General features: G+C 32.8%; 2 protein-coding genes across 4 annotated transcripts; both read left to right on the plus strand.

Annotated features, from left to right (window-relative positions):
• The first annotated feature begins 261 nt into the window (after positions 1-261).
• Positions 262-3,204, plus strand: LOC109858751 (guanine nucleotide-binding protein-like 3 homolog). 2 transcript variants are annotated; one of them, XM_020436308.1, is made up of 8 exons: positions 262-414; positions 691-795; positions 893-1,266; positions 1,330-1,726; positions 1,818-2,169; positions 2,259-2,505; positions 2,594-2,762; positions 2,834-3,203. In XM_020436308.1, the coding sequence occupies exons 1-8, from the start codon at positions 402-404 to the stop codon at positions 2,926-2,928; spliced, it is 1,752 nt and encodes a 583-aa protein (XP_020291897.1). In that variant the 5' UTR covers positions 262-401; the 3' UTR covers positions 2,929-3,203. The 2 variants fall into 2 exon arrangements, with proteins under 2 accessions (XP_020291897.1, XP_020291899.1); XM_020436310.1 differs by lacking the exon at positions 262-414 and having other exon boundaries at positions 708-796; positions 2,834-3,204.
• A 2,504-nt stretch (positions 3,205-5,708) lies between these two features.
• LOC109858757 lies at positions 5,709-8,786 on the plus strand. 2 transcript variants are annotated; one of them, XM_020436324.1, is made up of 5 exons: positions 5,709-5,942; positions 6,514-6,818; positions 7,188-7,369; positions 7,816-7,973; positions 8,188-8,786. In XM_020436324.1, the coding sequence occupies exons 2-5, from the start codon at positions 6,524-6,526 to the stop codon at positions 8,387-8,389; spliced, it is 837 nt and encodes a 278-aa protein (XP_020291913.1). In that variant the 5' UTR covers positions 5,709-5,942; positions 6,514-6,523; the 3' UTR covers positions 8,390-8,786. The 2 variants fall into 2 exon arrangements, with proteins under 2 accessions (XP_020291913.1, XP_020291914.1); XM_020436325.1 differs by having other exon boundaries at positions 6,590-6,818.
• Positions 8,787-11,743: the final 2,957 nt, after the last annotated feature.

Here is an 11,743-nt window from a genome sequence, read left to right on the forward strand (position 1 = left end):
TTTAAAAGATTTAAGATTCGTCAAGAGTGATGAGTAAATATCGAATTGTGTGCGTGTGCGTGTGTGTGTGTGTGTGTCTAATACAAGAGAGAAAAAGATCGCACGATAGTCTTATCTCCTTCTCTCTCCTGTAATTAGCTGCACATTAGGGTAATATTACATTGTTGCGTTCGGACGTTGCGCGCTATCTAGCCGAAAGCAGCCAAAGTTTAGTGGCTGCTACTGCGCATGCGACGAAAATTGCCTCGTCTGATCTTGACATGTGCCGCCGGTGCGCCACATTCTGCGTTTTTTTTGCCAGTTGTGGTTCGCACGTGGTTTTCTAATTTTGTTATTTGCTCGTTGTTTGTATAGAGAAATATTCTACTTTATTAAAGTAGTGAGATAATTACTCATCAAAGATGAAGATTCGCAGTGAGTATATATTATTGTATTCCGAACTCAGTTTTTTTACTGTACGTGATAAGAGAAATTAGACAACATCTAGGTTATGTACATTTCGAGATAAAAAACTCTTTTCGTTGGTGGTATTTTTACTTGTAGTTTTAAACAACGAAACGTTATGTGAATATTGCACAAAAGTTTTCATCGGTATCATTTATTTAAGATTAGCGCACATAACAGTTACACTTTATAAAATAAAAACAACTGTTTTTTTTTCTATATGTTACTATATTTATTTTTGTGTAGATAAACAAACTAAACGTATGCCAGCTCGCAAAAGATACAAAATTGAGAAGAGAGTTCGTGAACACAATAGAAAAATGAAGAAGCAAGCCAGGGAAAATGCTAAAAGTAAAAAGTTTCAGTATTCGCTTTACAATATTGTTCTTATACATTCAACAAATTACTTACGTAAATATACATGTATAAATACAATCTTTATTTTTAGAAAAACCTAAGATGATTCAAGTGCCAAATCAGTGTCCTTTTAAGGAAAATATACTGAAAGAAGTAGAAGCACTCAAAAAACATCAAGAAGAAGAAAGACAAAAGCGGAGAGAAGCTGCTCGTGAGAAAAAACGTGCGGAACGTGCGGAACTTGCTAAGAATGGTCTAGAAGGTTTGGTTAATCAAGCTGAGAACAAGCAGTTGAAACATAAATCCACGAAAGTAGATTCTGCCGAACATAAAACAAAATCTGGTGTCAAGGAAGAACATTCACTTAAGGCGTATTACAAAGAATTCAAAAAAGTTGTAGACGCAGCCGATGTTATTTTAGAAGTGGTAGACGCTCGCGATCCACTGGGAACACGTTGCAAAGAGGTGAGGTTTTGTAAGCTGCTGTCAGATGTGAAAATGTGTCACGTAACGAGTCATTTCTTACAGGTGGAAGAAGTAGTTCGATCCGCAAAAGGAAACAAAAGATTGGTACTTGTCTTGAACAAAGCAGACTTGGTTCCCAGAGAAAATTTAGACGAATGGTTGAAGTACTTGAGAGGTAGTTTGCCCGCTATCGCGTTCAAATCTTCCACGCAGAAACAATCAAAGCGATTAGGCAGAAGAAAGTTGGAATCGAAAACAGAATCCATGATACAGAACAGCACCTGTTTTGGCGCGGAATTGCTCATGTCACTGCTTGGAAATTATTGCAGGAACAGTGATATAAGTGGCAATATAAAAACCAGTATCAGAGTGGGTGTTGTCGGACTTCCAAATGTAGGCAAATCCAGCGTTATTAATTCTTTGAAGCGTAGCAAAGCGTGTAATGTGGGTAATTTACCAGGTAATTTGTAATTTATGTTTTTGTATACATATAATTTTTATCGTGTATTTTCGGAAGTAACGAGAATTGTTTTTTTTTTTTTAATTTTTAGGAGTAACAAAAGCAATGCAGGCTGTTCAGTTAGATTCGAAGATAAAATTGTTAGATTGTCCCGGTATAGTGTTCGCTAGTTCAGAGGGAAACTCGGATGATACGTCTGTAGCTCTGAAAAATGCGGTTAAGATTCAAGCAGTGAAGGATCCCTTCACGCCGGCAAGCGCTATTCTAAAACGAGTTTCGCGACAGCAATTGATGGAATTGTACAACATGCCGGAGTTTTCAACACCGGATGAGTTTTTTGCAATCAAGGCAACAAGAATGGGAAAATTCAGAAAAGGCGGAGTTCCCGATTTGCTTGCCGCTGCACGTAGCGTTCTTGACGATTGGAACTCCGGAAAGATTAGGTTTGTTTTTGAACATTTTAAACACTTTTCACCACGAAATTGGAACTTTGAATTTTCTTGAATTATCAATTCATAAACGTTTTTTGCAGATATTACACAAAACCTCCAGAACAACCAGCATGTGAGCATATCTCTGCCGAGATTGTGAGTGAGATGGGAAAAGAATTTGACTTCGCGAGTTTTGCAGCGGAAGAAAAAATGATGCTCGACAATTGTGCCGCAGAGTCTGCGAATGACACTACCGATCCGTATAGGAGAGTAACTACGGATCCTGTATTGATCGAGAATTCGGAACCTGTTACAGCGGCAATGGAGGTCGATACGAAAAATCAAACGGTAAGATGTGCAAACCTAAATGTTTGGGAAATTTTATCTAAGAACATTGCGTGTCTGTGCAACACTCGATCGATATGTTATCACGCAGGAATTTGAAGTGCAAAAATCGAAGAAGAAAACAAAAAGTGCAAAATCAGGAAACTCTGTGGATAGAAAAAAAAAATTGGACCCTCTTTTTGAAATTGAAGGCAATCAAAAATTGAACAAACTCAGGAAGCTTCAGTTTAAGAGAGAGAAAAAAGATCGAGTGAGAAAAGGTATGAAAATAACAAACAAATAGTTGTTTATATATATATATATATACATATATTATATACTTAATTTTCAGAAAAAATAGCTAATAAACTAGCGGGACAGCTTGAAGAGTTTAAATTAAATTCTTCTGATGCTTACGACTTTAACACAGATTTAACACTGACGTAAAAACATATGAAATACAATAGAATAAGAATACAATTTATAGCAAGAAGATTGTAACATTATTAAAGCTGCTCGATACTCTGAGCTGCAAGTCCGATTTGATAGTGGCGACGTCGGTCTTCGCGAGAACTAATAAAACGCAGAAATCACGACGTTTTGTTGTCACACCTTTTGCACTTGGAATAAGATAGATACGTATGATTCATATTTTGAGGAGAAAAAAAACTGAGATAAAAAGTGTAAAACAAATTATGATGATAATAAATACGTTATGTGTACGTATGTATGTGTGCGTAATTTTATTTCCCCCGCAAAGATATATAGATTTGTTGGTGCATTGTAATATTTTTTAATTCTTGCGATAAATATAAAAACTTTTGTTTATGCAAACAAATTCTAGATTTTTTAATGTAAGAATTATTTATATCTCCCCGCCTGTGTTTATACGAGTTTTTTTTAGATCGATGGTAAGTACGATTTTTTATCGCAACTTAAGATAATTGTTGATATAGTTATGTTTTTATTGAACTCTTTTCTAAACTATGTTATCTCTCTATATTAATCTAGTTAATAAAAAAAAAAAAAAACAGAGCGACGGAAGTAAAGATCTTATTTGAAGATATTAACAGCAAGTAACAACTCGCACTACGTACACCTGGATATTAATAATTAATAATATATCGTCACTCCCTACGTATAATCCCGTAACTCCAAAACGCAAATTTTAGAAGAGAACAGTTTAAAAGTTTGAAGCTTCATATAGTTTCCCTAGTTAAGAGATCTTTCGGTTTTAAATTTTTACCATACTTATGAATATTTTTTTTTAATACTTGGTGACCACAAAGAACGTGACTTTCTGAGTGTCACTATGCAATAAACTGAAAATCCCATATGTGACACTTATGTAATTATACGTAGGGAGTGACGATATATACGTGTATAAAATTGTCGAGAAAAATAACGAGATAAGATTATCATTAAACATCTCTGTAACTGTTTTTCTACTCTTGAGATTGCGGTAAGAAGCACAACATAATCAAGATATAATACGATGTATAAGTAATGTATCATATTCTCGGTATGATATTCTTTTGATCCAATGATTGATTTATTAATACAGTGTGTTAAAAAAATAACAGAAAGCTACGGAAGAAAATAATCATTTTGTTCAAAACCTTAAAAATCATTTTACAAGTAAAAGAAGAGAGAGATGATAAACTAAACAAAGAGAACGATAAAACTTTTTATCTAAAAATACCAGCTGTTTCTCTCTCATTCTAGTTTCCGCACGTAAAAGACAATAAAAAAAAAAAAAAAAAAAATTCTACTTTCCAAAGCATCGCTATGTTTATATTTTAATTGAGTACTTACTTTCAGTAATTTTCAGTCAAGGCAACATCAATTGTCTCTAATATCATTCGTGTAGCAATGTTTCAGCGTGCACATCCGATTCAATTTATTAAGCAACAATTCCATTGTTTGTTTTTGTTTTACTGTATTAAAGTCGTTGTCACAAATAAAATAGATTCTGTTTATCTTCTCATCGTTGTCTCTTGTGTTTGGATTTATATATCTATCTGTCGGCAACGCTTTTAAACGATTTAGTTTGTTGCGACTTCGCTCTCAGTGAATCGCATAATTTATTTCCTCTCGGTGTTACTTGTGCATGTGTGTTTAACAGGTTTTTAAACTCAATAAAGCAACGTTATTATGACTTGCACACATTGTACATTGAAACACTATCAGAACAAGTATGTTCTATATACACATGCGCATATCAATAAACAAGCGTCTTTCGCTTTACTTTGATTCGAAGATGGATTTAGATAGTAACTCGTTCGAAACGAGTGTTGTATCGTTCTTCACGATCTATTTTTTGCCATTCAAAAACTTATCGAAAATCATTTCTAAAAATATTATCAAATAATGATATTATCAGTAAAGAACAAAGTGCCACGAGTTTTTTTAAAGCTGCAGTAATAAATAATCAGTTTGCAAAAAAGAAGCTATAAATACGTACGTACGCGTTGATAAGACGCAGATAAGTTTGCGATTTCTCCAACTACTCGCTTTACTATCGATGCGAGTTAATATATTCCGTGTCATGTAGATGGTGCGGACTTGCGTATATAACTTCTTTTTTACAATTTCCAAGGATCAAAGAGAAGTATTGCGCAAAGTGTAATCGCGAGATATCATTTGTCAATACATAATTAACATATTTACTCGCTCTTTGTGTATTGTCATTACTACACATAAAAGACAGAAAGAAAAAGAGAGAGAAAGAAAGAAAGTATGTAATACACACATAAGCGCAATTATGTTTCATATGTACTTTCTTTTTCTCTCTTTACATTTAGATTTTAAATAATAATAATAACATCTTGTAATCTTCTAACACAGATAAAGATTATAGGCGTGTCCAATAAAAACACGTGTACGCGCGAGTATCTGGTTATGTAACAATTTTTTATATAAAAAACAAACAAACACAAACTAACTACTATGTGTACACGGACACACACATATACATTACTGTGTATATTTTATTTTGCCATATACATACAACGTTTCTAATAATATTTTCATTGCGTTTTATTAACATGTTCTACAACAATAATTGATAATTATGCCGCATCCGTCCATGCGGTGGAGTACTGATAAGACACGGTCGAGTTTAATCAAAATAATGAAAAAGAAAAATTCGTGTATCAAACGAGATAACGAGAGAAGACGATAACACTATTTTCACTATTTCGACAAGATTGCCTTGCTCACATCCTGCACATGTGTGCTGCGAAACAACGATAATTATCGTAACTGGTAGGGAATTCACGCCATTCGACTGACGCAGGCCGTCCAGTGAACAGATCACCGCCGGCCGCACGGGCGTATTATTACATATATAACCGCGCGAAATTTTCATACAAAATTACAACTATTGTAGGAGACAATTGTGCGATTGTGTCGAGCCATATATTAACACACATTAACTCACACAAGAGCGTAACTCACACGTAAGTAAATTTACGTCTGTTACGGATAAAACTATTTTTTTTTAATTATTAATCACTTTGTGTGTATGTAAAAGCTTACAGACAGCAGATAAGATCGAAACTGTAATATGTGACATTTCATTGTGTTACGTGCGATTAAAGAGCAAATACGCCAGACTTCCCCGCGGCTAATGCATATAATCTGTTCATAAAATTTTAAATATGCGTTTTATGTGCAATTTACACGCTTTTCCATGCAATGTCTTATATTTTGTCTACATGTCTTTTGTTATTGTTGAATGTTTACATGCTATTTGTCATATATTACATATGTTATTGTTATTGTAACGTAAGTATGTAATATATTTATACTTTGCCAACGAACTCAGCTTTGATCTTTCAATTAGACACGTTAACAAAAAAACAATTAAATTTATTTATATTGTTCACTTACATTGTTTAGAGTAGAACTTGTGTCAAGTTAATAATAATTTTGAGTTGAGCTCGCGTAATTGTGTAGCCTTCATGTAGCTATATTCATCTTGCTCGTGTAACGTGAGATGTTTACGTAGTACGTTGCTTCGTTTAACAGCTGCAGTATAATGTTGAGAATATTTCGTTTCCATGACGTTTGGTTCAAATGCCATCCGACACGAACGTTTATGCAGAAAATGAACTGGGAAAGGGATGCAAATTTGAAACAAATGATGAGTAGTATGGAGCGCATCAGGCCATCCGGACAGCCGCCCAAAGTTTGGGAAGTACTTGAAAAAATAGGTAAGGACGGGAAACGGAAAAAATTCACGATTCAAGAAATTCCTGAGGACAGATACGAGGAAGCTGTTCAACATATGTGCACACACTTCTTGGCTGACGAACCGACCTGCGCGTGTTCGAGTAAGTTTTGTTTCGAAGAGAGTTTTTTTATTTGGTTAATATTATTTACGCAAATCATTTTTACTATTAAATTTTAGTTCAAATTTTAACACAAAAATAATAATAATTATTATTATTTTTGTGTTATACTAATTATTATTATTTTTATGTTATATAATAGATAATATAATTATTAAAACCACAATTATCTTTAACTTGATATTTACTTGGTATCAAAATTGTTACCTAATTATTATGAAATTTACCTCAGATTTCAGAAGAAATAAATTTTCTGAAATAAAATAATTTTTAAAAATTACAACAAGTATAATTATTTGCGTTTATATTAGTATATTGCGCTTTGTGTTTTGCTATTTTTCATTCTCACAGACGCCGCAAATGATCCCGCATTCGTAAAGGACACCGGTACAATATGGCATCTCTTGATGTCGCAAGGTATATCTGTAGGAGCGTTCACCGACAATCCCGACGGCGGAAAACCTATACTCGCGGGCATGAACGCACTTGGAGTTAGTTACAAAGAGAAAAAAGACGCCATCTCAAACTTCAAGGTATCTAATCTGTTACTTTTCTGCAAAAGTATTTATATATTTTACCGATTGCACATTTAAAGATATGCGCGATAAACATTAATTACCGAGCAAGCGTAGGTGTTCAAACAACAATTATAGCAATCCATTAACTATAGCCGTAGCCACATACTGTATCGCTTAGCTTGTTGTAACAATTAACTCTTTTCTAATGTAACTACGCCAATTAGTTATCTGTGTGCAATAGATGCACAGTGTACACAGTAAATAAATTATCTACGACATTTTTATGTCAGCATGTAACATAATTCGCTATACGTCAATCATCTAAGTTTCTTAAAATGATTGTTTTACTTTTAGTAACACGCGCGCCAACAGAAAAAATTTTGACATATGCATTATCATACTGTTAAGTTATCAGTGTAGAATTATCGATTATAAGTAAATAAAAGTAATTATTATTGCAGTTTTCATCGGAAAAATGCCAAAATACATTCAAAGTCATGGACATAACTAAAATAGTGTACGATCGTTACGGAATAGACAAGTATCTGTACGCTGTTGGACTCAGCGTAACACCGGAGTTTCGAGGATACGGATTAGGCACGGATATTCTAAAAATCAGGTATTTATCTCAAGCGCTTATTTAACGTGTTGGCACAATACACGTAGTAGATTGTTTTCTTTTGTTGCAATTGTATGGTTTAAAACTACATAAAAAGAGCTGCATAATTTTTCTTATAGAAAACAATCCACCTTCTCGCTTCTAAAGATTTTTATATGTAATTGTTTAAATGTGAATAATATTCAAACCCCGCGTCGATTACATTTTGATATAGGAACCACGTCGGTCGCGAATACAATCTACCGGCAACGTCTACGGTGTTCACGTCGATATTCTCGCAAAAATCAGCGGCGAACGCGGGATTCGAGGTATTCCTGGAGAAAAAGTTCACCGACATTGTCGACAAAAACGGAAAAGAATATTTTCCTGGTATTAAATCTGACATAATGAAAGTTATGGGAAAAAGATTGCCTTAAATCCACGCACAAAATAATACATGGTAAAAAATGTTAATATAAAACATTTCGACAATAAAAGAAAATATTTTTAATAATATTGAGATCGACGACGAAATAGTTCCAACTTTTCAAACTCATATTGTAAATTTACGCGCTTACGTGAAATAATGTAACGTGACGTGTTTTACCATTATGAACGTGCGTGACAAGTATTATTTGTTATTATTTGTATCGCCTCTAGCGTTTAGAATTATATTTTTCTGTAACGCAACGCTTTCAAACGGTTTAACTGTTGCAGCTTTACTCTCAGTAAGTCGCATAATTTACCATTTCGATATTACTTGTGTATGTGTGTGTGTTTTATAGTTTTCACAAATGTTTCTACTCAATAAAGCATCATCAGTATGACCAGCAATACTTTGTTTGTACACTCAGACCAAGTATGTTTTATGTACACGCACATCAATGAACAAGCACCTTTTACTTCATTTTGATTCGAAAACAAATTTGGATAGTATCTCGTCCGGAAACAGTGTTGTATTGTTCTTTACAATCTATATTTTTGATATTCAAAAACTTATTAAAAACCATGTCTGAAAATATTATAAAATAAAGATATTATCATTGAAGAACACAGTCATGAATTTTTTTAAAAGCAATAATAAAAATCATTTTGCATAAGAAGAGCAAAATGCTTACGTACGCGTTGATAAGACGCGGATAAATTTACGATTAACCTAATTCGCTTCACTATCAGTATGAGTTAATATACGTATTCCGTGTCACATAGGTCGTGCGGGCTAAGCGTATACATTCTATTTTTAACATTTCCAAGTATTAAACAGAAATATCGCGCAAAGTATAATCGCAATATCATCTGTCATTACACAATCGTCATACTTACTCGCTATGTGTGTATATTCATTACTACACATAAAAAAGAGAGAAAGAAAGTATATAATACACATAAGCGCAATTATTATATGTTTCATATGTACTTTTTTTTCTTTCTTTATGCATGTAGATTTTGAATAATAACTTCTGTAATCTTGTAACACAGGAAAAGATTATAGGCGTGTCCTATAAAATACGTGTACGTGTGAGTATCTGGTTACGGAATAATTTTTTATACAAAAAACAAACAAACACAAAATATCTAATATGTGTACTCAGACACACACATATATTCATGTGTATATTTTATTTTACCATATACATATAATGTTTCTAATATAACGTTTTCATTACGTTTTGTTAACATGTTTTATAACAATAAGTGATAATTATGCCACATCTGTCCATGTGGTGTATACCTTACTGATAATCCAAACAACACGAAGTCAACTAAAAGTTGACTATAAGTCGACTGGAGAACTCAAGAGTCGACTTTTAAGTCAGTCTGTATGTTGACTTATAGTCGACTAAAAGATGACGAATGTTCGAAAAATAGTCGACTGTCCGAGTTGACTATTAGTCGACTGTAAGTTGATTTAAAATTGACTAGAAGTAGATGTTGAGTTAACTAGAGATCGACTACAAGTCGAATATAAGGTGACTTTAAGACGAGTACATGTCGACTAAGAGTTAACTATAACTCGAGTATTACTAGTTCAACCAATTAAATAGTTGTCTAGATAAATTATTGTCTAGATAGGTAACGTTCTATCTTTTTGTTAACGTATGGCACACTGCATAACTACAAAATATCTTACAGACATCATTGCTCGATAAAGTAAAAAAAGTGGAATGTAACTATCACATAGCTGAGTATTAATTAGTATAGTAACTTAAATTACTATAAAGAACTTAGTAACTTACGTTATATATTATTTATAGTAACTTAAGTAGTAACAATTAAGACTTGATTAAGTAGTAAAGTAAGTTACTATAAAAAATACTCTGTTATTTGATTTGTCAATTTTGGTTAGCTGGGACGTCTTATAATAATCAATTTTGGTTATTCAAAGTAGCACAATAAATGTGTTTAAAAAAATTACAAATTATCCCAGAGAAAAATAAGTTGAAATATCACGAATTACACAGTTATTAACTTGTCTAAATAATAATGTTTAATATGAACTTACACTTTTTGCGTAACTTGGAATTTTAAATACATTTGCTGTGCTACACAGAGATATCAAATAATAACTAGTAAATCAATCAGTGTTCACATTATTAAGAGGGTACTCGATACCGACTATGAAAACCTATAACTCGACAATTTAGAAACTTAAATTTCTCTAATATCTACTTTTGTGTACTGCATTACATAAAAAATGCTTCTTCAGAAGGACATAAATATAAAAAACTACATAGTGCTTTTGAAAATGAGATATAATATTCTTTTGAACTCTTTTTTTATTCATAATGATAGCATATAATAACTCATTTTGTCACCACAATATTATTATTTATCTCATTAATTAAGTAGTTACATCATAATCTGAGTGTCACTATGTTCTTTTGTGTCGTACTTACAGCATCTTTTTTCACTTCTAGATAAGTTTTTGATAACTTTATCTAGAAGATATCTCTCAAAATTGGTTCTCCTTATTGGTTCTCAGAGGAATTTATCCAGAGGATAGCTATATATATATATAGCTATATATATATATCGAGAGGTATGAAGAAATCGGCCGTTAGTGTCAGTTCAGTGTAAATACGTACAGAATTCATTGTAAATACGTACAGAAGCTTTGAAATAATTTTACATGAATATATAGTAAGGTTATAGAAGAAAACTGTATAAGGGAAAAAATTTATCCGGAATTTTGACATTTTAAAGAACAAGCGCACTTAGAACAATTTACTTAATGTTGAAGAAGTATTTTGGATTTAATGCAGTAAATACGACACAAAATCAAATAATTAAACGTCGCTTTACAGGTATTTATAATCGGTATCCAAGTACTCTCTTAAAAGAATGTTGAACTTTCCTGTTTTACCCTCATGTCGTATTTAGAACTTTTTGTGAAACCTATGAATCGGAAGAAAACATGCTTCTCCAGATATAAAGAAAATATAGTAAAGAATGAGATAAAGCATAAAACTTTAAGAAAAACAAAAAAAAATTTATATACTGTTATTACAGAAACCACATTTTTACTTTATATGCAAAATGGGCCATATAAATCCAAATAAAAATATTTTTATCCCAAACTAGAAACATAGACGAATATTTTGAGTGCTTCAAAAAAAATTTTGAAGCCTTGTGAGACAAGAAAAATTCCAAGTACGATTAGTACAATTTTAGCAGAAGCGTCAGAGACAGAGATGCCAGATCGCGCCGGACAGCATCGAGAGTATCGAAGCGGGGTATCCCCACCGCCTTCGATGCTCTCATACGCATACAAGCGAAAACAGCGTCCGTGT

Source organism: Pseudomyrmex gracilis, unplaced genomic scaffold (genome assembly GCF_002006095.1).
Source record: "Pseudomyrmex gracilis isolate BER0280 unplaced genomic scaffold, ASM200609v1 scaffold_222, whole genome shotgun sequence".
NCBI lineage: Eukaryota > Metazoa > Arthropoda > Insecta > Hymenoptera > Formicidae > Pseudomyrmex > Pseudomyrmex gracilis.